A 27,389-nucleotide genomic window follows, 5' to 3' on the forward strand; every position below is an offset into this window, starting at 1 on the left:
TGAAGAAACACATATTTCTTTTCTAAATAATTTATATGTGTCTTGTCTATCTAATTACCTATCACACGGAAGAACTGATCAAATGCAAGCAGTATCAAAATGCCACATTCATTGACACACTCAAGAAAGGAGCTTTTTGAACTAAATAATGATTGTTTAATATGTTGCTTTTTTTAAATCCTCGCCTGAGGACATGCACATTGATTTTAGAGAAAGAGGATGAGAGGAGGAGAGAGAAACATCGATCGGTTGCCTCTTGTACACATCCAGGCAGGGACTGAACCTGTAACCTAGGCATTCCTAGTGCCCTGACTAGGAATCGAACGTGTGACCTTTTGGTTTATGGGACTATGCTCCAACCAAGTTAGTCACACTGGCCACACTATTTTAAAAAAAAATAGTGAACCTGGTTTGTTTCTTTTTTTATCCTCACCCGAGAACTTGCTTATTGGTTTCACAGAGAGGGGAAGGAAGGGAGAAAGGGAAAAACATTGATGTGGAAACATTGATTTGTTGCCTCCTGTTTGTACCCTGAGGATCAAACCTGCAGACTAAGCCTGTGCCCTAACCTGAGCTGAAACTCATGACCTTCCGGTTTATGGGACAACATTCCAATCAGCTGAGCCACACTGGCCAGGGCTGCTCTGTTTCTTAATAAAGTAGAAATTTTAAGTTTATTCTTTCTGTATTGCTAAAATAATGATGATCTGAAGCATCGAGAGCTGCTGGATAGTTTCTTGATAAGAGATAGATTTTTATCAGTTTAGAATCTCCACATTTATGTGAATTGTATAGATATATGAAAAGTTTGAAAGAAGAACAAAGTTCTTGGTTCGTTACTTGTGTAGTATTGTCTTTAGTCATCAAATCTTTGTAGATCTATGATCTCCTACCTTAAAACCATACATGGTCTCTCCTTTGTACCCTCATAAGCCTTTAGTATCATGGCTAGGTCATTGATTGTATGGGCTTTCTTTATAGTCATTTGTCTATTTAAGTTCTACTAGATATTAAGCTTATTAAAGATGACACCATTTCATTATCCTGTGTATAGCAGGTTTCTACATATAATAACAATTCAATAAATAATTGTTCAAATGAATTTGAATTGAGTTTCTCAAGTGCTTCTTGATGCAAGACACAATTTAGGGGAAAAATGAGATATATGAGCATACTAGTATAAGTGGGAAATATCAGAAATAAGTTGTCTTGAAAGGTGTTGTTCATTTTTAAACTTCTTTTTATGTTCTCCAGGTGCCTTGGTAGATCAAGCTGTCTTTGAAGAACTTATCAGGGATGACCTTCCCCAACTGACAGAACACATGACTGATATGACATTCTTTTCCTCAGTTTCTCTCTCATAGTTCCTCACAGTTTTTATTAGTGTACTACCTGTTGAAAGTGAAGTGAATGTGGTGGACTGTTTCTTCTACCATGAACTAAAGACAGTTTTACAACTGGGACTGGCAATACTTGACTATAATTTAGACAAACTTCTGGCATGTAAAGATGATGTTGAAGATGTGACAGCTTTAAACAGGTATTATAATAACCATAACATTTAAATCTGAAGAGCCCCTTAGAGATTATGTTGTTCATTCCCTTATTTGACAGGTGAGGAAAGTAAGCCTAGAAACTTGAAGAAATTGGCCCATGGTCACAAAGCTAGTTGAATGAAAAAGCTAGGCCTGAAGTCTACTCCTGTTTCCAAATAGAGTATAACAAAAGCAAATCATTTTGAGGTAAGACACTAATTTTGTTGATTCATTATTTCAGGACTTTCATACTCCCATTTTGAGCTATAAAGTATCACTGTGAAAAGTAATTTGAAGGGGAATGAGTAGTTGATAATGTTAAATATCCAATTGGGGAAATTGTTCTGGTTTCCAGGTGGGTAGGCTGAGCTTTATTTTCCTAGTGTCTTTTCTATGAATGTTGTTTTGTAGTAAAGCATTGGGGGGGGGGGTGTACTATGTATGTATATGTGAAATGAATATTTAATTGCATAACTATTGTAATAGTGCATCAAATCCCATTATGTACAGAATAAAATATATTAAATACCTTACCCTAACATTTAGAATTCACTATGTTAAGGTCTTGATGTACCTATTCTTAACTTATTTCTCCTTACATACCTCTACATACCCTATATTCCATCAGTTGAAATTAACCTCTGACTAACTATGGAAAAATTATCTGTCGTTTTTCTCTGCATTTTATTTACTCCACTAATTCTTGTGTTAGTATCACTTTTGAATAGGTTCTTTGATAGTATTACTAATAAGGATAGCCCATTGCCTTCAAGAGTTCAGCAAGGTTCAAATGTGAGTGATGAAAAAAGAAGTCATATTAGAGTGGATATTATAGATTTGATTAGGGAGTCAAATGAGGTAAGATTTTAATATAAATAATTTCATACCATATTTAAAATAATCAATTTATAGTTATGTCTCTAGTGGCATATTAAATGTAAGATAATAACACAAGATATAATTTTAAAATATGACTTCACTTTAAAAATGAGTTCTATGAACTGTTCCTAGATTATGTAGCCTCCTCTGCTTCCATTTGCTTATCATTAAATGAAACTATATTCACTTGCTTTCACAAATAATGACCACTTTTAAATATCTATCACTATATAAAATGGACAAAATTATTCTCTTTTTAGGAACTAAGAATTTTATCAATGTTATTGTACTTATTCTAGGCACATAGTAAATAGAATTATCTCCAATGAATATATAGGGCAAATGAAATGTGGGAGGTGAGAATTTGTATAAAAACTGAACAAATTAAGAAAATAGCTACAAATAGAATGAAGGCCTCTGAGAACTGAGTCTGATGAAATTGAATTATAAGAGAAGTGGGTATTTATTATTAATGAGTATTCACTGAAATCATATTTTTTGTAGAAATATGGTAATATTCATTGTGAAGATATACACAGCATGTGCTGTTGAAATAGGTTGTATGTGATACAGACCCAGGAGGAAATAATAAAGCAGAATGTGGTGAGTAACCACTGAATGGGGGGAAATCAATTGAAGTGACAATTTTTTCTTCAACTTTAAAAAACACTATCATTCTATGTGAAGAAAATGAGAATAACTAAACATTTGAACTAGATTCTTGCCACTGCTTAGCTTACTATATATTTTTTGGGAAGAAATAAGTTATTTTCTTTTGAGGGTGGGATTGTTTTTTTTTTTTTCCAGCTACAGTTTACATTCAATAGTTTGTGTTGTTTTCAGGTGTTAGTGGTTAGACAATCATATACTTTACAACATGTTTCCCCCAATATTTCCAGTACACACCTGGTGCTATACATAGTTATTACAATATTATTGACTGTATTTCCTATGCTGTACTTTACATCCCCATAGCTATTTTGTAACTACCAATCTGTACTTCTCAATCTCTTCCCCTTTTTCACCCAGCCCATTATGTAGGTTTCTCCAACATGTTTTGTATTATTTGACCTTCAATAGTGAATACTATGATGTAGTCATTTAAGCATAATGCATTTGTGATGTGCTTTAAGAACAGCTAACTACTTTTAAGAACAGCTGACCTACATAGTAGTCAATGTTGCTAATATGTATTATTATCCTGGATACCTAAGATAAAGTAGAGAATGTCTAACAGTGTTTTTTCAATACTCTCATTTTTTAATATTTGAATGGCTACATAAGAAGCTGTTAATATCGGTTGCCCCTGGTGATCAGGATTAATAGACTACTAATCAGAAGAGGGAGAGGTTTACTTTGCTGTATATATCCTTGTGTACTATTTGAGCTTTTGTCATTAGCAAGTATTGTTTATTTGTAAACATACTTGATTAAAGGCCAAGTCCTCAGAGGTACAAGTCTGAGAAGATTAACATTTCTTATGATTCCAGGTTTAGATTTCAATTAAATCAGTGATGTTATTGTGACATAATTGACATAGAATTGTTTTAGTTTTCATATATTAACTCTTAAAATACTAAAGTAATACATGCTTATTGTAAATTATTCAGATATTCCAGAAATGTAAAAAATAAAGGTTTCTACCCCAGGAGTAACAAATATTAAAATGATTGGCATCTATCCTTCTATATCATTTTCCTGTATATCGATAGACATAAATGTGTATGAAAGGGTAAGGGCAGGCAATATAGTTGTTTGTTGTTTTTTTTTTAAATGAGAGCATAATAGTCACTTTGTTCTGCAACTTTTCATTAAAAAATATATCATGGTTACTGTATATTAGTACATACAGATCTACCTTACTTTTCTTAATGTACTGAATAGTATGGATATGCTATACTTTATTCCTTGTAGATATACCTTTAGTATTTTTTGCTCTTATAAGTAATACCTTACTTAAACATCCTTGTATATCTATTTTTATACATTTGTAAGAGTATATCTGTAAGGTGAATTCCTAGAAGTAGATTCTAGGTCAAAGGGTATGCCCATTTGAAAACTGACAGGTCCTGCCAAATTATCCTCCAAATGATTTGTACCAAATTACAATCCCACAAACAGTGTGTAAGAGTTCCCTTTTCTCCCACTCTCCCATTAACATCAAATATTAAAAATCTACTTTGTGCCAATTTAATAGATAAAAAAAATTGTCTTTTTTATTTCACTGGTCACATGTTTATTAGGTTTTTAAAAAAGTCTTCTCTTACATAGGAATTTTAGAAGCATAAACTAAACTGTATTTCTTGAGTTTCTTGAGAGTTCTGGACAAGATGAAGGGGTAGGTAGAAACCCTTTGATTCCTCGCACAACCAAAAGGAGGAAAACAACCAATCTAAAATCAATAAACAACCAGAAGCTCCAGAAAGTCAAACTGCATAGAACTCCGACAACCAAGGAATTAAAGGAAAAATCAACAAGAACAACCAGACCAGGCGGCAGACCGCAAGGGCTGGGCTGGCTCAGAAAATCTGAGACGAGATGGCAGACTGCGTGGGTGGGACTGGCTGAAGGTGAAACTGAGCCTCAAAGATGACTGTCGACTATGGCAGGGGTTGCTGTGGTGGGAGAAACTCCCAGTCTCACAGAGTCTATTGGAAACTGCTCTAGAGATTGTTCCTTCTCTGGCTCCTCCCCCAGAGGCAGCAAAGAGGGTTGCCCTGCCTGGGTGAATACCTAAGGCTCCACCCCCTTACAACTTACCAGGTGCTCTGAGACAAAGAAATATGGCCCAAATGAAAGAACAGAGCAAAACTTCAGAAAGAGAGCTAAGCGATGAGGAGATAGCCAACCTATCTGATGGAGAATTTAAAGCCCTGGTAATCAAAATGTTCACCCAAATGAGCTTGGTCGAAAAACTTAAAAAAACAAAAGAAAGATACCCAAAATGAAATAAAGCAAAATATTCAGGTAACCAACAGTGACAGGAAGAAAACCAGGACTCAAAGCAAATATTTGGAACAAAAGGAAAAAATAAACATCCAACCGGAACAGAATGAAGAAACAAGAATTCAAAAAAGTGAAGAGAGACTTACGAACCTCTGGGACAACCTGAAATGTTCCAACATCTGAATTATAGGGGTGCCAGAAGGAGAAGAACAAAAGCAAAAAAATTGAAAACTTATTTGAACAAATAATGAAGGAGAACTTCCCTCATCTGGCAAAGGAAATAGACTTCCAGGGAGTCCAGGAAGCTCAGAGAGTCCCAAAGAAGCTGGACCCAAGGAGGAACACACCAAGGTACATCATAATTACATTCCCCAAGATTAAAGAGAAGGAGAGAATCTTAGAAGCAGCAAGAGAAAAGGACACAGTTACCTACAAAGGAGTTCCCATAACACTGTCAGTTGATTTTTCCAAAGAGACCTTAAGGGCAAGAAGGGACTGGCAAGAAGTATTCCAAGTCATGAAAGGCAAGGACCTACATCCAAGATTACTTTATCCAGCAAAGATATCATTTAGAATGGAAGGGCAGATAAAGCTCTTCCCAGATGTGGTCAAATTAAAGGAGTTCATCATCACCAAGCCCTTATTATATGAAATGTTAAAGGGCCTTATCTGAGAAAAGGAAGATGAAAAATATGAACAGTAAAATGACAACAAACTCACAACTATGAACAAATGAACCTAAAAGACAAACAATGAAAACAACAACTAAGCAAACAACTAGAACAGGAACAGAATCAGAGAAATGGACATCATATGGAAGGATTTCAGTGGAGAGGAGGAAGGGAAGAATAAGGGGGAAAAGTTACAGGGAAGAAGAAGCATAATTAGTAGGCATAAAATAGATGGAGAGAGATAAAAATGGTATAGGAAACAGGACTCAAAGAACTTAAATGTACAACCCATGGACATGAACTAATGGGGGGACTGCTGGAGGGATGGAGGGTCAGGATGGAGTGGGGATAAAGGGGGAAAAATTGGGAAAACTGTAATAGCATAATCAATAAAAATACTTTAAAAAATTCTTCTCTTTTTTGCCTTTTATAGCTTTTGCTTATTTTTCTATGAGGTTGTTTGTCTTTTTCTTATTGATTTTAGGAGCTGTTTATATTTTAGTGGTATTGTAAGAGGATGCAGCCAGGGGGGCCCCAAAGGAAGGATTTGTAATGGGGTCTAGAACTGAGGGTGTCCAGGAAATATTAAAAATAAGGGATATCCTCATCCCCATAAATCTGAACTGGGGGATGGGGGCACATGGAGCAGGGCCACTGAGAGTTGTTTTGCATAGCAACAGTTTTGCAGATAACCTCTAGAACTGTCATTTAACATATCCATAACCTTTAACTGGTTTCATAGATATGTTAAATATCTGTGGCCCTGCTTTGAGCCAGGGAGATGGGAGTGACTTCCACCCAAGATGTAGTTGGGGGGCAACTCCCCCTGGTTACAGAGCCTGCATAAGAACTTGGAGATGATTGGCTCCATGCCATGGAGCCACGCCTGCCCTGACTTACTATGGCAGCCCAGAAAAGCTGGAAAAATACCAAAATGCTGCCAAGTGTAGCCGGATTGTGGGAAGAGTCGGAAATGGGGCTGCAGAGGAAGATTGGCACTGGGATTTAAACCCAGGTGTGGCAGCCATGAGGAGAGAAGAACCGGGCGGCTTTGAGTCTCCCTTTGCCACACAGCTTAGGAAGCTGGAAAGCAAGATGTAGCAGTGATGCAGAGCTCTCTCTTAGCAGCTCAGAAGAATCCAGGAGAGACACTGCAGGAAGGAAAGGGGTGAAAGGACTCTTGCTGGTGGGCCATGAGAAGGTGCCATGTGGTTTTAGATTAAGAACTGGAGATCCCGGTGACACAGCTGATGGTGCTGGGAACCATGGGAGGCCTGCCAGCCGAGCACAGATTATTGGGAAGAGACAGGGCTACCTGAGCCATGGACTTCTATTTCTTTTCCTGAGATACAGTACCCCAGACTGGGCAAAGGAGGGAAGGAAGGACTGTGTGTGTTTGTGGGTGTTTTAAGGGACTTCGGGATTTTAAGGAAAACATTAAGTCATTACTCTTAAGTCTATATGACTTTTGAATAAATAATTCCTTTCCTTTTCACCAAACTCTGACATGGAGAGTGATAATTTCCTGGCAGCAGGCAAGGCAAACCTAGTGCAAGGGACCCCGGGAGAAAGGGGCATCCATTTTGTAACATTGTGCGACCCCTTCTCTGGTGGCCAATCAAAGAAAATCATGGGAGACCACATGCACAGTGGCTTTCAAGCAATACAACTACTTGTACATGTTCAATAAAAGCCCACTAAAACTAGCCAGGAAGGATACGCCCTATAAGAACAGAATCCCTCCAACCCATGAGGTCAGTCTCTGCTCAGAGTTGGCCTGCTCCCATGTTCTGTGAAATGTACCACCACTTAATAAATCTGCTCTTTCTCTTTATGCTATAAGCTCTATGTTTGGATCAATTCTTTGTCCGCAATCACCAAGAACCTGGTTACCTGTGCCCACCTGTGACAGTTTTAATTTATTGTCAGTTATATTTGTGGCTAATATTTCCCTTCAATCTTGTGGGGGGGGTTTTTTAAATTTTTCAGGGTATATTTCAGAATGCATAAGTTTCAAATTTTTATGTAATTAACATCTTTTATTTTTTACATGTTGTATAAGTTTCATGTCAAACTTAGCAAGGAGCCTTTCCTATATAAAATTATATGATTTATAAACATACTCTCTCATATTGGCATATAGTACTGATATTGCTTTGTTTTTTTAAACATTTAGATCTTTACTACACCTAAATTATATATTTCATTTATAGTGTGAGGTAGGTCTCTATTGGTATTTTTTTCCAACTGAAACAGCCCATTGTTTGAATGTCATTTACTCACTAGTTCATCCTTACTGTGCTCTACCTTCTCCATGTGTCAAATACTTACATACATACATTGGTTTATTACTGGACTCTGTTTTTATGCAGCAAAACTACACTGTTTGACCTACTATGGCTTTATGGTCCATTTTGAAATTAGTTAAGGCTTTTAAAAAGATTTTAATATTCATTTTAATGATTTTTAAATGTCCTTTAGTAAACATATTGTTTTTATTGTATAGGTCTTATACATTGCTTGTTGGGTTTATCTACTCCTGTACTTTTGATGGTTTTGTTGCTAATATGAATGAGATCTTTTTTCCCTTACATTTTTAATTTGTTGCTGTGTATCTAAGAGCCATGGATTTATTTATGTTGCTTTATTAAATGGGCATGTTACTGACTCTCATTAGTTGTAATAATTTTTGGACATATCACAGTAGAATTCTCCTGTATTCCATGCACAACTTTTTGAAGGGCAAAAGAGGTTCATTTATATTTGTTATTCCTTTTAAAAGTTAGAAGAAAACTGTTTCACTCTGGCAGAGGAAGATCTCTACATGGAGTCGAAAGAGAATTTCTATACTAAAGTGTTAAATTCTAAGTTGTTTTTAATCTTTTTAAAGTTGTGTGTCGTATCATAAGATGTGAAATTGAGCCTTTTTGAATTGGATGAACTTTATGTCAACTTTAAGGTACTGTTCTTCTTTATTTTTTATTTATTTTATTTTTTAAATTTTTTTTCTGTTATTCAATTACAGTTGTGTGCCTTTTCTCCCCATCCCTCCACCCCACCCCAGCTGAACCCCCCTCCCTCCCCCACCTCCACCCTCCCCCTTCTGTTCTTCTTTAAATGAAAAATAATACTCTTTCAATAGAATTTTTATCAAAACTACTCTTAGTTTGTATTTATTTTAGTAGGCATGTTTAAAAGAAAAAATCTTATAAAATTACTTTTGCTGATTTAATGACTTTCCTTTTTTATTTGTTTTTAATAGAAAGAGCTGTTTTTTTCTTATTATTGGTGTTTGAGTTGTCCGGTATTGAAGCACCATGACCCCTGTCTGCCATATTTGGAACAGTATCAGATTGACTGCCAGCAGTTCAGAGTGTTATATTACTTGTTGAGTCCCTGGGCTACTTCTGCAAACAGAGACTTACTAGCTTTATGGACATTCAGATTATTGGACAAAAATTCTGACTGCCTTATAAACTTCAAAGAATTCTCCTCTGCAATTGGTAGGATGATGTCGAATAACTTTCTTTTTTCAAACAAAAAATAAAGGTGCCCCTAAAAATACTTGTACTGCCTATTATTGCCAATTTAGTCAGATTTTTATCAGCCTGACATTGTAGCTTTAGCAAAAACTGGACCTTTTTCTGTGTTTGTTGCTAAATCTAAGTATATTGGTCTCATTTTGCCCCAACCCTTCCAAAAAAAGCAAGCTTTTAGATATGGATATTTTAACAGTTAACATGAAGGCAGGGAATGTTCTGATTTTTCCACACTCAGGCAAATGGATACTTCAAGAGGACCTTCTCCCTCAGTAAAAATCCAACCACATAGTGGTAGACAGTGGTAGAGAAATATCCAACAAACATGTTGTACCTGGAAATAGGCCACCAGTTTAATCATTCCTTTATTTTCCAACACCCAAGCATTCTTTCTCATCCGGGTTACCTCCTTAAAGAGTTCTCTTCTCAAGTGAGGCATATGGTCACATGCAAAAGAAAGAAGAAATCTGAGGTTGGGAAAAGGAAGATTGGCAGGAAGAACATTTTATCCCTCTGATAAAGGGGATTTTGTTTACACACTAGACAGAGAGATTCTGGCTGACTGGGTCGTTATTTAACTGTTAGCTTAAGTAAAGGAAGGTTTCTGAATTCTAATTCCTGGTGAATATCTGTACCTTAATTAATCTCTACTGCTGGAATTGATTGAATGTCCTTTGGATGTATGACTATTTGCAATTCGATTTTATTGGAAGTTTTACTGAGAAGCTTAAACTACTTTTTAAGATGCATATTCCTCCAGGTAAGAGTTTAACATTCTTTAATGATGTATAGGAGTTGATTCCATTTTGACAAATATAATTACAGATATAATCCCATTTTAACAAATAACATAATGTTCAATATATAAGGTCATTCCTTTATTGTGGTCCGTGGATCATACTACTTATACTTTTGCTGATACGTAGATATAGTGAAACCTATAGAAGAGAGTCTGTGTAACAAATGGGTTTACCAGTTTCCCTTCTATTAGTGGTCTGTCAATTTAAAGATAGTTTGTATATAAGAACTACCTATCATTTGAATATTGGTACAATGTTGAATTTTTATTGTTGCTGTCATTTAGAGAGTGAAATTTAACTTTAGATGAACTGCTAAAATTGTGAAATACTACAAATTATTCAGAAAAATGAGACCAAGCCACAGACAGTGAACGTTTGGAACAGGAAACAAAAGCTATCATTTACTGAGTGAAAACTTGCTCTGTCAAGGCATTTATTTTACATGCATTCTTATATGTAATTCACACAATATTCCTGTAAGATGGTATTATACAATACTTCCAACTTTGACAATAAGGAAACTAAGGGTCAGAAAGATGAAATTATTTGCCTAAGATCATACACCTAATACATTGCATAGCTGGGATTCAAGTGGAGGTCTGACTCCTGAGCTCAGTTTTTTTCTATTGTACCATACTGCCTCGGTTACCACAGCATTCCAGTTTACTTGAGTGTTTCCCACTAACTTTAAGAGCCTTCCTTTTTCCAAGCCTGATTTGTATTTTGAGAAAACAGTCTTAGGCTTTAAACTAAAGGAACATTGCAAAAGTACCTTTTAGGTTAGATATGGTGATTCACAAAAAAACCCCCCAGCATTTTCTAAAACTACACTTGGGATCTGTTTTAGAGTCTTCCCAGGATAACCAGGAACCATCCTTTTACCAGACCAAAAATCTGAAAGTCATCTTTAACTCCTCACACACTCAGATCACAAACACAGCATTAAAAACAAAAGACAAACCACCTACTAATTTAATTATGAAGGACTTTACATTGTCAAGTCAAATTGCCATTAAAATGTTTAATATTGTCATGTAGTGAATATGTTTCAGTAGAATGGTCAAAAATAGAAAGAACACTACATATCTGTTAGAGCACTCAACTTCATGTTTTCCTTATTATTGAAGATGTTTTTAAATGACTAAAGTCACATTTTTAGAGATTTCCAAATGCCAGATTTTCTTTCAGTTGTAATGGCTCTTGGAAAACTATTAAAAAGCAAGTAGGAGAAATAATAGAAGTCAAAGTGATCAAGTATTTTTTGTTATTTGCTATAAAATAGAAGAATACCACTTCCACATTTCTTCATATACCTTTCTTTTACAGAAACCCTTTACTTAACTCTCTGCCCCCAGATTTACTTGAGCTGTTAAAGGACCTGTTTCTTTTCCCTCTTTGTTAGTAAATTTGATTTCAGTAATCTGTTTTCAGCTTATGTTGAAGTGAAATTCAAGGACCCTTCAAAGGGAGATGAACTTTCTAAGGAAGAATTACTTTATTTCCGTCAGCTCCATGGTAAATATCTGTTCAAAACTAAATATTTGATGATTACTCATGCAATAGAGATCTTCTGGCTTAAATATTTTTAATCCAGCTACCACTAGTAAAATTGGGGCTAATTATGATTGACTAAACTGCATTTTGGGTTTTGATGTATGGAATTTCTTGTTTCCTGGAGAATTAGAAAGAAAATGCAGTTTGTTCCTACTTATGTTGCAGAAGTTTCTAAAATGTATCAGATCATTTTCATCCCTTGTTAAAAATACAGTGAAGACAATAGAATCTTTGATGATTGATTGAAGGTCATAGCTATTATTCAAACAGTGACTATTATTATAAATCACTGTAGGTGTAGGAGACAGGGATGAGTCTATATCCAAGACATAATTTGGAAGGCTTATGAGCTTATTTTTGTGTTCTTTGCCTCTTTTCCATAAATATGAATGTCTTACAGTCCTGATTAATGTATGTTTATGATTACTATATGTTAGTGTTTGAACATTAAATTTGAAGAGACCTAACAAATCATCTAGTCAAGTCCCTTAATTATATAGCTATGGGCACTGATTTCACAATGAGTCATTACCACAATCCAGAACTATTAGGTCAGTCTTCGGACTTCCAGTATGTTTTTTTTCCTAATAAAAGTAATATAATTTAATTTGAGAAAAGACCCAAAGAACAAAATACCACCCAGAAATAAACATACTATTTGGTATACTTTCTCCTAAGAATATTTTCATATGGATTTCTTTCTATTCTTTTTACTGTACAAGTTCTTGAATACTTTTTCTTCTAATAATTGGAGGTCAGGTCAGCTAAAATTGGTTTGTTGAATTGAAGAAAGTAATGTGCTTACAGGTCTTAATATAAATTTTTTAACAAAAACGATTTGTTAAATATTTTACAAATTGCAATTGTCCTCTTTTCCTCTACTTTCCAAGCCTGTAAGTAAGAAGGAAGCAGAATCAGTAAAAAAAAAAACAAAAAACAAACAAACAAACAAAAACAAAAAACAGCCTTGAAAAAGTTACTATGATCTAAGAATATCATTTAAGTTATTTTTTTTATTTTGACCCAAGGACATGTCCATTTATTTTAGAGAGGGGAGAAAAAAGGAGAGAAACATCGATAGGTTGCCTCTCATATGCACCCCAAATTAGGACCAAACCTGCAATCTCCAGTTTACAGAATGATGTTCCAACCAACTGAGCAACACTGACCAGGGCCAAGTTATTGTTTCTCTAAACAGGGTTAAATACAAAGGGGAAAAGCAGATTCCCTTTTTATGTGATATTTTAATTTAATTTTTAAAATGTTTTTAATTTTTTCCATTATTGTTGGCATACAATATTATATTCATTTCAGGGGTACACCCCAGTGATTGCACATTTATATAATTTATGAAGTGATTACCCCAATAAATCTAGTACCCATCTGACACCATATGTAGTTATTACAATAATATTGACTATATTTCATATACTGTACTTTATATCCCTGTAGCTACCAATTTGTACTTTTTAATTTGTACTTTTAAACCACAGGGTTTTCACCTTTTCTCCCAGTCCCCCAACTACCCTAACCTTTGGCAATCATCAGTATGTTCTCTTTGTCTAGGAATCTTTTAATTTTGTTTGTTCATTTATTTTGCTCTTTAGATGCCACATATAAGTGAAATTATATAGTATTTGCCTTTCTCTGATGTATTTCATACAGTGCAGTACTCTCTAGGCCCATCCATATTGTTGCAGATGTCAAGATTTCATTCTTTTTTACAGTTGAGTCATATTCTATTTTATATAAGCACCACTTCCTCATTATCCATTCATTGTTGATAGACAAATAAATTGTTTCCATATCAGACCATTTATAAATAATGCTGCAATGAACATAAGGATGCATATGACCTTTCAATTTAGTGTTTTGAGTTTCTTTGGATAAATGCCCAAAAATAGAATTGCTGAGTCCTTCCTTGTCTCTTGTTATGTGCTTTGTTTTTAAAGTCTATTTTGTCTGATGTAAGTATTGTTACCCTAGCTTTTGTTTGTTTCTTTGTTTCCATTTCAATGAGATAACATTTTCCATCCCATTACTGTCAGTCTGTGTGTGTCTTTCCTGCTCAAGTGTATCTCTTGGATAGAATATTCAAGGGTCTTGATCTGTTATTTATTAAGCTACTGTGTTTTTAGATTGAAGAATTTAGTCCATTTGCATTTAAAGTAATTTTTGATATTAATTTTTACTATTACATTATTCATATTTATCTTTTTCCTAGTATTTTTTATTTATAATTTTTTAATAATTTTTTATTAACATTTGAATACAATTGTCTCCATTTTCCCGCCACCACTTTCCCCCGCCGCACCCACTCCCATCTCCCACCCTCCATCCTACCCCCTTTTGATTTTATCCTTTATACATGGATAAAGGATAAAATATACATGGGTCCTTTATACATGTTCTTTGACAACACTTTCCCATCCTTGCCCCGTTATTTCCCTCACCCTCATCTCTGGTTACTGTCAATTTGTTCTTATTTTCAATGTCTTTGGTTATATTTTGATTGCTTCTTTGTTTTGTTAATTAGGTTCCACTTATAGGTGATATCATATGCTATTTGTCTTTCACCACATGCATTACTTCACTTAGCATAATGCCCTCCAGATCTATCCATGCTATCTCCAAGGGTAGGAGCTCCTTCTTTCTTTCTGCTGCATAGCATTCCATGTGTAAATGTACCACAGGGTTTTTTCCCACTCATTTACTGCCCTAGGCTGCTTCCAGCACTTGGCTATTGTAAATTCTGCTGCTATGAACATTGGGGTGCATAGGTTCTTTTGAATGGGTGTTTCAGGATTCTTAATGTACAATCCCAGCAGTGGAATTGCTGGGTCAAAGGCAATTCCATTTTTAGTTTTTTGAGGAAATTCCCTACAGTTTTCCACAGTGGCAGTACCAGTCTGCACTCCCATCAACAGTGTACTAGGGTTCCCTATTCTCCACAACCTAGCCAGCATTTATTGTTTGTAGATTTGTTTATGATGGCCATTCTCACCGGTGTGGAATGGTATCTCATTGTGGTTTTAATTTGCATCTTTCTGATGGCTAGTGATGCTGAGCATCCTTTCATATGTCTCTGGGCCCTCTGTATGTCCTCCTGGGAGAAGTGTCTGTTCAGGTCCTTTGTTCATTTTTTTTTAATTGGATTGTCTTACTGGTGTGGAATTGTGTTAGTTCTTTATATATTTTGGATATCAAACCCTTGTCTGTGGTATTATTGGCAAATTTATTTTCCCATACTCTTGGTTCCCTTTTCATTTTGCTAATGTTTTAGCCACGCGGAAGCTTTTTATTTTGATGAAGTCCATTTGTTTATTCTTTCCTTTATATCCCTTGTTCTAGGGGACATATTGGTGAAAATTTCTGTGTGGAATATCTGAGATTTTTCTGGCTCTATTCTCCTCTAGGACTTTTATGGTATCACGACTTACATTTAAGTCTTTTATCCATCTTGAGTTTATTTTTGTGTATGGTGTACGCTGATGGTCAAGTTTCATTTTCTTGCACATAGCTGTCCAGATGTCCCAACACCATTTGTTGAAAAGGCTATTTTTACTCCATTTTATGCTTCTGTCCCCTTTGTCAAATATTAATTGACCATAGAGACTTGGGTTTATTTCTGGGCTCTCTATTCTGTTCCATTGATCTATGTATCTGTTCTTATGCCAATACCAGATTGATTTGATTACTGTGGCCTAGTAATATAGTTTGATGTCAGGTACTGTGATCCCTCCTGCTTTGTTCTTCTTTCTCAAAATTGCTGTGGATCTTCAGGTTCATTTATTGTTCCATATAAATTTTTGAAATGTTTTTTGTATATCTATGAAATATGTCATTGGTATTTTAATAGGAATTGCAATGAATCTATAAATTGCTTTGGGTAGTACAGACATTTTTATGATGTTAATTATTCTAGTCAATGAACATGTTATATGCTTCCATTTATTTTTGTCTTCCTTAATTTATTTCTTCAGTATTGTGTAGTTTTCTGAGTACAGGTCTTTCACCCCTTGGTTAGGTTTATTCCTAGGTACTTTATTTTTCTTGTTGCTATATTAAATGGGATTTTTTTTCCTGATTTCTGTGTGATATTTCATTGTTGTACAAAAATGCCTTTGATTTCTGAATATTGATTTTGTATCTCACTGTTTTGCCAAATAGGTCGACTAGTTTTTTGTGCAGTCTATTGGGTTTTCTATGTACACTCTCATGTCATCTTCTAACAGTGAGAGTTTTACTTACTCCTTTCCAATTTGTATGCCTTTTATTTCTTCTTGTCTCACTGCTGTAGCTAGAACTTCTAGTACTATGTTGAATACAAGTGGTAAAAGTGGACATCTTTGTCTTGTTCCTGATTTTAGTGAGAAATCATTTTGTTTTTGCCTATTGAGTATGATGTAGATTTTAGGTTTTTCATATATGGCCTTGGTTATGTTGAGATATGCACCCTCTACTCCCACTTTGCTGAGTGTTTTTATCATAAATGGGTGCTGTACCTTGTCAAAAACTTTTTCTGCATCTATTGATAAGATTATGTGATTTTTGTCTTTCCTTTTTTTATGTGATGTATTACATTTATTGATTTGCAAATATTGTACCAACCTTACATTCCTGGGGTGAATCCCACTTGGTCATGGTATATGATCTTTATTATGTATTGCTGGATGTGGTTTCCCTGTATTTTGTTGAGGATTTTAGTGTCTATGTGCATCAGAGATACTGACCTGTAGTTTTCTTTCTTTGTTGTGTCTTTATCTGGTTTTGGGATTAGGATGATGCTGGCTACATAAAAGGAATTTGGTAATCTTCCCTCTTCTTGGATTTTTTGGAATGGTTTGAGAAGGATAGGGCTTAGCTCTTCCTTAAATATTTTGTAAAATTCTTCTGTGAAACCATCCAGTTTGTGTGATGGGAGTTTTTTGTTTACTGTTTCAATTTCATCAGGTGTTATTGGTTTTTTCAGGCTTTCTGCTTCTTCTTCATCCAGCTTTGGAAGATTATATCTTCTAGAATTTTGTCCATTTTACCTAGATTTTCAAATTTCTTGGCACATAGTTCTTCGTAGTAATTTCTTACAATCCTTTGTATGTCTTTGTTGTCAATTTTAATCTCTCCTCTTTCATTTCTGATTGTGTTTATTTAGGTCCTCTCTCTTTTTTCTTGATGAGTCTGCTTAAAGGCTTGTTGATTTTATGTTTTCAAAGAACCAGCTCCTGGATTTCTTGATCCTTAGAATGGTTTCTTTAGTCTCTATGTTGTTTAATTCTACTCTGATCTTGGTTACTTCCTTCCTTCTACTTGCTCTGGGCTGTATTTGTTGTTCTTCGAGTTCTTGTAGGTGTAGGGTTAGGTTCTTTATTTGAAATATTTCTATCTTTTTTCATTAGGCATGTATCCCCAAGAACTTCCCTTTCAGGACTGACTGCTGTGTCCCATAGGTTTTGGACTGTTGTGTGTTCATTTTCATTTGTTTCCAGATACTTTCTGATTTCTTCCTTGATCTCATTCTTATCCCATTTTATTGTATAATCGCATGCCATTCAATTTCCATGAGTTTGAGTGTTTTTTAGTTTTTTCTTTGACATTGGTTTCTAGTTTCAGTCCCTTGTGATCTGAGAAAATGCTTGATATGATTTAAGTTTCTTGAATTTGTCCAGGCTTGTTTTGTGTCCTATCATGTGGTCTATCTTTGAAAATGTCCCATGTGCATGTGAAAAGAATGTGCATTTTTCTTCTTTGGGATGAAATGTTCTATATATATATATCAGTTAAGTCCATTGGATCTAGGACATTGTTCAATGCCACAACATCCTTGTTGATATTTGTTTAGAAGATCTATTCATTGTTGACAGAGGGGTGTTAAAATCCCCTAGTATTAGTGTGTTGCTGTCTATATTTTTCTTGAAGTCCTCCAAGATTTTCCTTATATATTCGGATTCTCCTATGTTCGATGCATATATGTTTATAATGTTTATGTCTTTTTTTGTAGCTATAGTGATTTTTAATACTTTTGTCTTTTAACCTTTATATTAGAGTTAAATGATTAAGAAATCACTCATTACAGTCTTAGAATACAGTTGACCCTTGACCAATGCAGGGATTGGGGCACTGATACCCTTCCCCCACCCTGCAGTATAAAATCTGTGTATAACTTAAGTTAGCCCTGCACACACATGGATTTTCAAATGCAGATTGAAAATATTCCTTTTAGTCTCAATTGGTTGAATCTGCAATGGATTCTTCCCTTGAGTGTTATGAAGTGTCCCTCTGGGCTTCTTTTTATGGCCTTTGTTTTATGGCAGTCTATTTTGTCAGATATAAGTATTGCTATCTAAGCTTTTTTTTTCATGTCCATTTGCTTGGAATATTTTTTTCCAACCCTTCACTTTCAGTCTGTGTAGGTCTTTTGTTCTGAGGTGGGTCTGTTGTAGGCAGCATATGTGCAGGTCATGTTTTCTTATCCATTCAGCTACCCTATATCTTTTGATGGGAACTTTAAGCCATTTACACTTAAAATTATTATTGATAGGTGCTTATTCTTTGCCATTTTATTCCCCTTGTACCTTTGTTCCTTTCTCATTGTTTTTCTTTCTCTTCTTAAAGCAGCCCTTGTAGCATATCTTGCAGTGCTGGTTTGGTGGAGGTACATTCTTTCAGCCTTGTTTGTTCAAGGAAGCACCTTATTTTGCCTTCCATATTAATTGAGAGCCTCACGGGATGGAATAGTCTTGTTTGCAGGCCTTTGTTTTTCATTACTTGCAATATTTCTTGACCTTCCTGCCTGGCTTATAGTGTTTCTATTGAGAAGTCAGCTGCTAGCCTTATCGGGACTCCCTTGTTTGTTAATTCCTGTTTCTCCCTTGCTGCATATAAGATTCTCTCTCTGTCTTTAAATATTGCCCTTTTAATTATGATGGGTCTTGGAGTGGCCCCTTTGCATTCCTCTTGATTGGGACCCTCTGTGTTTCCTGGAGAAGTATAGCTCTTTCTCTCATCAAGTTTGGGAAATTTTCCATCATTACTTTTTCAAACAGGTTTTCTATCCCTTGCTGTTCTTCTTCTCCTTCTGGTATCCCTATTATACGGATATTATTACACTTCATGTTGCCCTTCAGTTCCCTTATACCCTCTTCATTCTTTCTGAGTCTTTTTTCCTTTTCTTGCTCTTTCTGGGTGTTTTTTTTCTACCTTGTCCTCCAGCTCACTGATTCAATCCTGTGCTTCATCTAGCCTGGTTTTGATTCCTTGTACTGTGTTCTTCAATTCAGGAATTGTATGTTTCATTTCCTATTGGCTATTGTTGATTGTCTCTGTGTCCTTTTTTATGCTGATATAGTTTGCAGTAAGTTCCTCATAGTTCCCCTATAGTTTTTGGTAGTCCTCACTGAACTCATTGAGATTCCTATAACCATTGTTTTGAACTCAATATCTGATAGTTGACTTACCTCTATTTCATTTAGCACTCTTTCGGAGGATTCCTCCTTTCTTTTCGATTGGGGGTTGTTTCTTTGTCTTCCCATTGTTTGTGAGACTCTTCTTGTTTGCTTCTGTTTCTTAAATTGATCTGTTTTGACTTCCTGACTTTGTGGTGTGAACTTCTATGGTAGGAGGCTTATGGGATTTGTGGTGCAGTCTCCTTGATCACCTGAACTAGGTGCTCTTGGGATGCCCTTTTTGCCATTTATGTTGGGTCTCTGGATGTAATTGGATTTTGATTGTTGTTGGGTCTTTCTTTGGTGGGTCCTTCCCTCCAGCTGGTTGGCTGAGGGTCACTCCACCCACCAAATCTTCTGTGCTGTTGTGCAGGTGCAGATAATTTTGTTGAAGCTGACTTTTCTGTTCGTCTTCCATTTTTGTATTTTCTACTCTTTGTTGAAGTTCTAACTGAGATCATTGATAATCTTATAACCAGTGTTTTGAGCTCTGAATCTGGTAGATTGCTTGTCTCCATTTTGTTTAGTTCTTTTCCGGAGTTTTTTGTGGGTTTTTTTTTTTTCTGTTCTTTCCTTTAGAACATGGTTCTTTGTCTTCTTATATTTTGTTCCCTCCTTGTGTTTGTTTCTATTTATTAGGCAGAGCTGACATATATATTCCAGTCTTAGTACCATGGCCTTATGTAGTAGGTATCCTAAAGGGTCCAGTGGTATAGACACTCTGATCTACTTATCTGGGTGTTCCAGATGTACCCCCAGCCTTTATTGCCATTGGCACATCAATGAGAGGGATTTACACCCAGGCCTGTTTGCTGCATGGACCACCATGGAGGATCTGCTATGCAGTGGCTGATCCCACAGAGCAGTACTCCCTTTAGTGGGGCACTGGTAATCGCTGATTTTTTCACTTGTAGAGGTGGTTAGATGGTGCTTTGACGGTCTGAAGCTGTCCACTGATTATACTGGCTATGGAGCCTCGCAGGAGTTGCAGAACAAGGTCAGATGCTTCCTGTGCCCTGTCTGGGGCCACCTGGCATGACCTACAAAGTGATATGCAGTTGGCTGCTACTTATTCTGGCTAGGAGGTGTCCAGGAGAGGCCAAGCTGCAAAACAAGGCTGCTTGCTGGCATAGACATACATGTCCAGGAAGCACAGAGAGTCACTAAGAAGTTAGACCCTAGGAGGAACATACCAAGACACATCATAATTAATGTTCCAAAAGTTATAGATAAAGGGAATTTAAAAGCATCAAGAGAAAAGGAGAGAGTTACCTACAGAGGTGTTCCCATAAATCTGTTAGCTAATTTCTGAAAATAAACTTTGCAAGCTACAGGGGACTGGGAAGGAGTGTTCAAAGTGATGAAAAGCATGGACCTACAACTTAGATTACTCTATCCAGCAAAGCTATCATTATAGAAGGAAGGGCAGATATAGTGCTTCCCAGACAAGGTAAAACTAAAGGAGTTCATCATCACCAAGCCATTATATGAAATGTTAAAGGTAGTTATGTAAGAAAAAGATAAAAACAATGAACATTAAAATGGCAATAAATTCACAACTATCAACAATCGAATCTAAAAAACAAAGAAGCAGAACAGGAACAGAATCATAGATATGAATATAATTTGGAGGGTTATCAATTGGGAGGGGTATGGGGGAGAAAGGGAAAAGGTGCAGGGATTAAAAAGTACAAATTGGTGGATACAAAATAGACAGGGGGAGGTTAAGAATAGTATAGGAAATGGAGAAGTCCAAGAACTTATATGTATTATCCATGGACATGAACTAAGGGGGGGAATGAACTGGGAGGGGGGTACTCAGCTAAGGGGAATAAAGAGAAAAACATGGGAGAACTGTAATAGTGTAATCAATAAAATATATTTTAAAATATATATATCTTCTTGGATTGAATATATTGTCATTACAAAATGAACCTTGTTTTATTTAGTCCATGCTTCTTGCATGAACCCTTTAACCTCATTTATTCTCCTCATGACTTATTTGCTGTTGTTTTTGTAATTTAACTCTGTATTGTTGACTTTGTGTGACATTATTATTGTTGATTCATGCAGTCAACACTTACATTGATTTACCAACAGATTTATTATTCATCATTCCTTGTATCTCTAAGCTGCCATCTTGGGTCATTTGTATTTAATGTTTCTATAGTGGCTTTCTGCTGGTAACAGATTTTCTTAGTTTTTGTTTGTGAAATAAATCTTTAGCTCACCTTTCTCTACAATTTTCTTATAACTTTAGATTCACATGCAGTTGTAACAAAGATCCCATATACCTTTTACCAAGTTCTCCCCAGTATAATACAGTATTTCAACCAGGAAATTGGCATTTATTTAGTACACTGACTTACTGAGATTTCTCCAGTTTTAATGGTACTTGTGTATGAGTGTGTCTAGCTATATATACTTTTGTGTGGCCACCACATCTAAAACACAGAAGTTCTATATCACAAGGCACTCTGGTGTTACCCCTTTTTTCCCCTTTATAGTGGAAATCTAGACTGCTTTTCCCCTTTTATTTTTCCAGCAGTTTAACAGTATTGTATTGTCTTTTGACTTCTATTTTTTCTGTTGTCACTTTTAGTGTTCCCTTTTTAAGTTAACCATTTTTTTTTCTCTGACTGTCATAACCCTTAACTTAAAAGAAAAACCTAAAAACAATGTAAGCCCTTTAAAGGGCATTTGGAAAAAGAGGAAAAAAGTAAAATCATATATGATGTTACCACCCTAACACAACCAGAGATTTGCACTTTTGGATTTTACTTTCTGCAAGCATTTTTGAGATGGTTAATTACTTAATCCTCTCCATTTATATATTTTTCTTAATAAGAAATGAAAATGTCCTTCATTTGGATATCTTTATTTTCTTTATTTTTGTTGAATTTATTGGGGTGACATTGGTTAGTAAAATTATATAGGTTTCATGTGTACAATTCTATAACACATCATTGGTATATTGTATTGCATGTTTACCACCCCAAGTCAAATCTCCTCCCATCACACATTCATCACATTTTCTTCTACCTACTCCCAATCCCCCTTCTCCCCCAGTGATTTCTCTCTTTTTAATTATACTCTCTTCTATGTGGTTTCAGTTGTGTCTCCAGCTGCATGTAATATTCTTCAGTTTACAAAAATAGATGTGAGGAATCCTTGGAAACATATGCTTTTTGTGCAGTAGTAAAAGAAACATTTTTCTTTTTACTAACTCCTCTTGGACCTACTTATCATTTTGTATATGTTTAAGGGGGAAGGGTACACCAAATAAAGTATACCATACATTCTATAAAGACCACTATCATCACCCCTCCTTTTTAAAATGAAAAAATTAACTCTTTCAATAATTTTATTTTTATCCCCATGACTGTGCCTTCATTTTACTTTGTTTCAGCACGTGTTTTAGTCAGTTAGATTTTTCTCCTACTATTTTGAGTGTTGTTCTTGTGCCTGTGGTAATGCTTTTGTGGATTATTGGTAAAATTTCCACTATTCTGGAGGGGTTTTTTAAAGAATTTTCAATATCTTTTTGGAATTTAAATAATATGAATTCTTAAAGTAGTTTCTAGGGAGACAATCCATTTTCCTAGAAGGCTGAGTACATTCACAGTGGTATAATATGTTAATTGTACTCAAACATGCAGGCAGCCTAGCTTTGGAGAAATAACATGACCTGAAAATTTTGTAAGCCATTGCTAGTAGCAACTACCAAAAACGACCACTCACTGCAATTCAAGCAGAGCTACTGCTCCCATATTCACAATTTTGTATATACAGAGCCTCATGGACAGCTTCCCCAAATTGATTAGAAAATGGGGTATTCAGGAAAGGTGGGCAGGTAGAAAAACAGAAATATTTCAGCTGCCTCTAGGAGGAAAGCCACAAGTATTAGCATCTGTACTGATTTACCTGAATGCTTTTTATGCAAGATCTCCAAGGATTTCTCCCAAAATTTTCTGGGGCTTGTGTCTGCATTTGAAAGACAAACTGTTATAATATCAATGTTCCTTCCACAGTGTGTATTAAAACTCAACTATGAGGTATCATTGACAAATATGTTTTCTGATTTGGTTGGTTATCTTTTCATTTTAATGCTGTTTCTTTAGCAGTGCAGAAGGTTTTTATTTTGGTGAGATACCATCTGTCTATTCTTTCTTTTATTTCCCTTGCTGTATGGGACATATCGGTGAAAATATTGCTGCATGGAATATCTGAGATTTTCCTGCCTATGTTTTCCTGAAGGACTTTTATGGTGTCACAACTTATATTTTAAGTCTTTTATACACCTTGAATTTAATTTTGTGATCTCCAAAATATATAAAGAACTCACACAACTCCACTACTGGAAGACAAACAACCCAATTAAAAAATGGGCAAAGGACTTGAACAGACACTTCTCCAAGGAGAACATACAGAGGGCCCAGAGACATGAAAAGACGCTTAGCATCACTACCCATCAGAGAGATGCAAACTCAAATCACAATGAGATACCACCTCAAACCAGTGAGAATGGCCATCATAAACAAATCAGCAAACAACAAGCGCTGTAGAGGTTGTGGAGAAAAGGGAACCCTTGTGCACTGTTGGTGGGAATGCAGACTGGTACAGCCACTATGGAAAACAGTATGGAATTTCCTCAGAAAACTAAAAAGGGAACTGCCTTTTGACCCAGCAATTCCACTGCTGGGACTGTACCCTAAGAACACTGAAACACCAATCCAAAAGAACCTATGCACCCCAATGTTCATAGCAGCAGAATTTACAATAGCCAAGTGCTGGAAGCAACCTAAATGCCCATCAGTAAATGAATGGATCAAAAAACTATGGTACATTTACATGATGGAATACTGTGCAGCAGAAAGAAAGGAGCTCCTGGGGTTTCAAGATGGCTGCGAGATAGGTGGGAGCAGATTCCAATTCCCCTCAGCACCAGTGAAACACCTAGCTGATCTGAGGAGCAGAGCTAACAGCCAACGGTATTCCAGCATATATGAAGGTCAGAGACCAAAGATAGAGGACATTAAAAGATCAGACAGTAAGAAGAGTGCTTAAGGACCATAAGGTCCCTGGGACCTGAGGGGGGACCAGGGCGGCTGAAGCCCCCGGCCTGGGCGCAGGGTCTGCTGCAGGATTCTTGGGAGAGAGCCAGGCTGGGCTGTGTGAGCAGACAGGTGCTTGTTTGGACCAGGGGGGCTTGAATAGGAAGAATTTCTCAAAAAGAAAAAGAAAATAGAGGCACTCAGCCACTAGCTAGAGAAGTCTCCGCAGCAGCCGCGGCCTCTGGCACCCCTCCCCCCTCAGCCCCTGGAATGTGAACGCAGAAAAGCAGCCCAGGCGCTCACCTGAAGCTCAGATGCACGCTCCCAGATTAGCTTACTGGGGGCCCACAGCTGAAACCCTGCCGGGGCGTCCACACCTGAAACCTTGGGTGGGTGCGCACCTGGAGCAGAGGCTAGCTGCCCCACCCACAGGCCCAAAGCCGTGGACCCGAGGGCTGCATGACTCTGGACCAAAGCGGCTGGACCAGCCAGCAGCTCGTGACTGAGTCCCAGAGCTGCAAACCAGCCAACCCTGTGCGACCAAGGCCCAAAGCAGCAGATCAGCTGATCAACTGCCTGGCTGCCTGCAAGGGACCACACCTACAACTCCTACCTAGACCCTGCACACAGAGCCCTGCAGGACTTACTGGCTCTCTAGGACTAAGGCAGAACACGCAGCAGAGGGGAGCTGAAGGATTAGGGGAGACTGCATTCCCTGGAAAGACTTGACCCAGTAGAGGGCTGAACTACCTCATAGCAGCACCCAGAGCCCCTAGCATCTAAGACAGGAAAGAGCAAGAAGGTGGAATGTGAGTTGCTACTAATTGGTGCAACACAAGGACAGCACAACTGATGAACTAAAGGCGTAGTGGGGAGCAGAAGGACCCTGAGGAACTGGACTGGAGGCTAAACAACAGCGAAGAGTATGGCTCAGGAAGGGAGAAAAGTGAAACCAATCTTTTGAACCACCCCATCCCGTTCTACAGACAGAAAGACCAGCAAAACTAACCTGACCAGTTTAAAGCCAGCAGAATACTTTTTTTTTTCTTTCCTCCATTCCCCCTGAATTCCTTCTTCCTTTCTGTCCTTCTGCATTTTTTTATTCCTTCTTCCTTCCATCCTTTACCTTTTTTATTCCTTCTTCCTACCTTCTTTTATTTATTCTTTTGTTTTAATTTTTGTTAAAATTCCTTCTTATCTTGCCTCCGATCTTTCTTTATTCCTTCTTCCTTCCTTTTCTATTGCCTTTTCCCCTCCTTCCCTTCTTTTTTTTTTTCCCCCTTTCTCTTTTTCCCACAGGTGAGACAACAAAACCTGGAGTGCTGAAAAGACTAGAGTTAGACCGTGTTAAACCCATAAATGTCAGCTCAAGACCAGTGAGCACAGGAGATTAAGGAGACAGCACCACTGAATCCCATTGTCCTTCTACCATAGAAGTTCATACCATAAACCCACGAGTCAGAATAGATCAATTTAAGAAGCAGAGGCTAACAAGAAGAGTCTCACAAACAATGGGAAAACAAAGAAACAATCCCCAAATGAAAGGAAAGGAGGAAACCTCAGAAAGAATGCTAACTGAAAAAGAGGCAAGTCAACTATCAGATACTGAGTTCAAAGCAATGGTTATTAGGAAGCTCACTGAGCTCTCCGAGCTCAAAGACAACTACCAGAAACTACAGGGAAACTACAGTGAATTCACTGCAAACTATATCAACATGAAAAAGGAAATAGAAACTATCAACAAGGGCCAAGAGGAAATGAAGAATACAATTTCTGAATTGAAGAACGCAGTAGAAGGAATGAAAAGTAGACTTCATGAAGTAGAGGATCGGATCAGTGAGGTGGAGGACAAATTAGAAAAAAACACCCAGAAAGAGCAAGAAAAGGAAAAGAGGCTCAGAAACAATGAAGAGGTAATAAGGGAAATGCAGGACAACATGAAACGTAACAATATCCGTATAATTGGAATACCAGAAGGAGAAGAAGAAGAAGAGCAAGGGATAGAAAACCTGTTTGAAAAAGTAATGATGGAAAATTTCCCTAATCTGATGAGACAAAAAGTCACCCAAATCCAGGAAACACAGAGAGTCCCAAGCAAGAGGAACCCAAAGAGGCCCACTGCAAGACACATCATAATTAAAATGGCAAAATTCCAAGACAAAGAGAGGATCTTAAAGGCACCAAGGGAGAAACAGGAAGTAACATACAAGGGAGCCCCAATAAGGTTAGCAACTGACTTCTCAATGGAAACGCTCCAAGCCAGAAGAGAATGGCAAAAAATATTCCAAGTAATGAGAACCAGAGGCCTGCAACCAAGACTATTTTACCCAGCAAGGCTCTCAATCAACATAGAAGGTCAAATAAAGAGTTTCCCAGACAAAAGAAGTCTAAAAGAATACACTTCCACCAAACCAGCTCTGCAAGAGATGTTAAAGGGACTGCTTTAAGGAAAGGAAGGAAAAGAGAAAGAGAGAGGAACACAGGTAGGAAAAACTGGCAATGAATAACTACCTATCGACAATAACCTTAAACGTAAATGGATTAAATGCTCCAATCAAAAGACATAGAACAGCTGAATGGATAAGAAAACATGACCCACACATATGCTGCCTACAAGAGACCCATCTCAGGACAAAAGACTTACACAGACTGAAAGTGAAGGCCTGGAAACAAATTTTCCAAGCAAATGGACAGGGAAAAAAAGTAGGGGTAGCAATACTTATATCAGACAAAATAGACTTCCAAAGAAGGGTCATAAAGAGAGACCCAGAAGGTCACTTCATAATACTCAAAGGAAGAATCCACCAAGAAGACATAAACATTGTAAATACATATGCACCCAACATAGGAGCACCCAAATACATAAAGAAAATCTTGGAGGACTTCAAGAAAGATATTGACAGCAACACAATTATAGTAGGGGACTTTAACACCCCACTGTCAAAAATGGACAGGTCTTCCAAACAAAA

At 36.7% G+C, this 27,389-nt stretch overlaps 1 protein-coding gene across 1 annotated transcript in view; it reads left to right on the top strand.

Annotated features, from left to right (window-relative positions):
• The window catches only part of TBC1D8B (TBC1 domain family member 8B), a 94,656-nt gene that overhangs the window by 57,422 nt on the left and 9,845 nt on the right, over positions 1–27,389 (top strand). Inside the window, 9 exon segments of the mRNA XM_053916917.2 lie at positions 1,255–1,540; positions 2,264–2,393; positions 2,919–3,017; positions 8,922–8,990; positions 9,294–9,544; positions 10,162–10,170; positions 10,284–10,330; positions 11,802–11,885; positions 12,807–12,841. Coding sequence (XP_053772892.1) covers positions 1,255–1,540; positions 2,264–2,393; positions 2,919–3,017; positions 8,922–8,990; positions 9,294–9,544; positions 10,162–10,170; positions 10,284–10,330; positions 11,802–11,885; positions 12,807–12,841 — 1,010 coding nt within the window.

Source organism: Desmodus rotundus, chromosome X (assembly GCF_022682495.2).
Source record: "Desmodus rotundus isolate HL8 chromosome X, HLdesRot8A.1, whole genome shotgun sequence".
NCBI classification, from domain to species: Eukaryota; Metazoa; Chordata; class Mammalia; order Chiroptera; family Phyllostomidae; genus Desmodus; species Desmodus rotundus.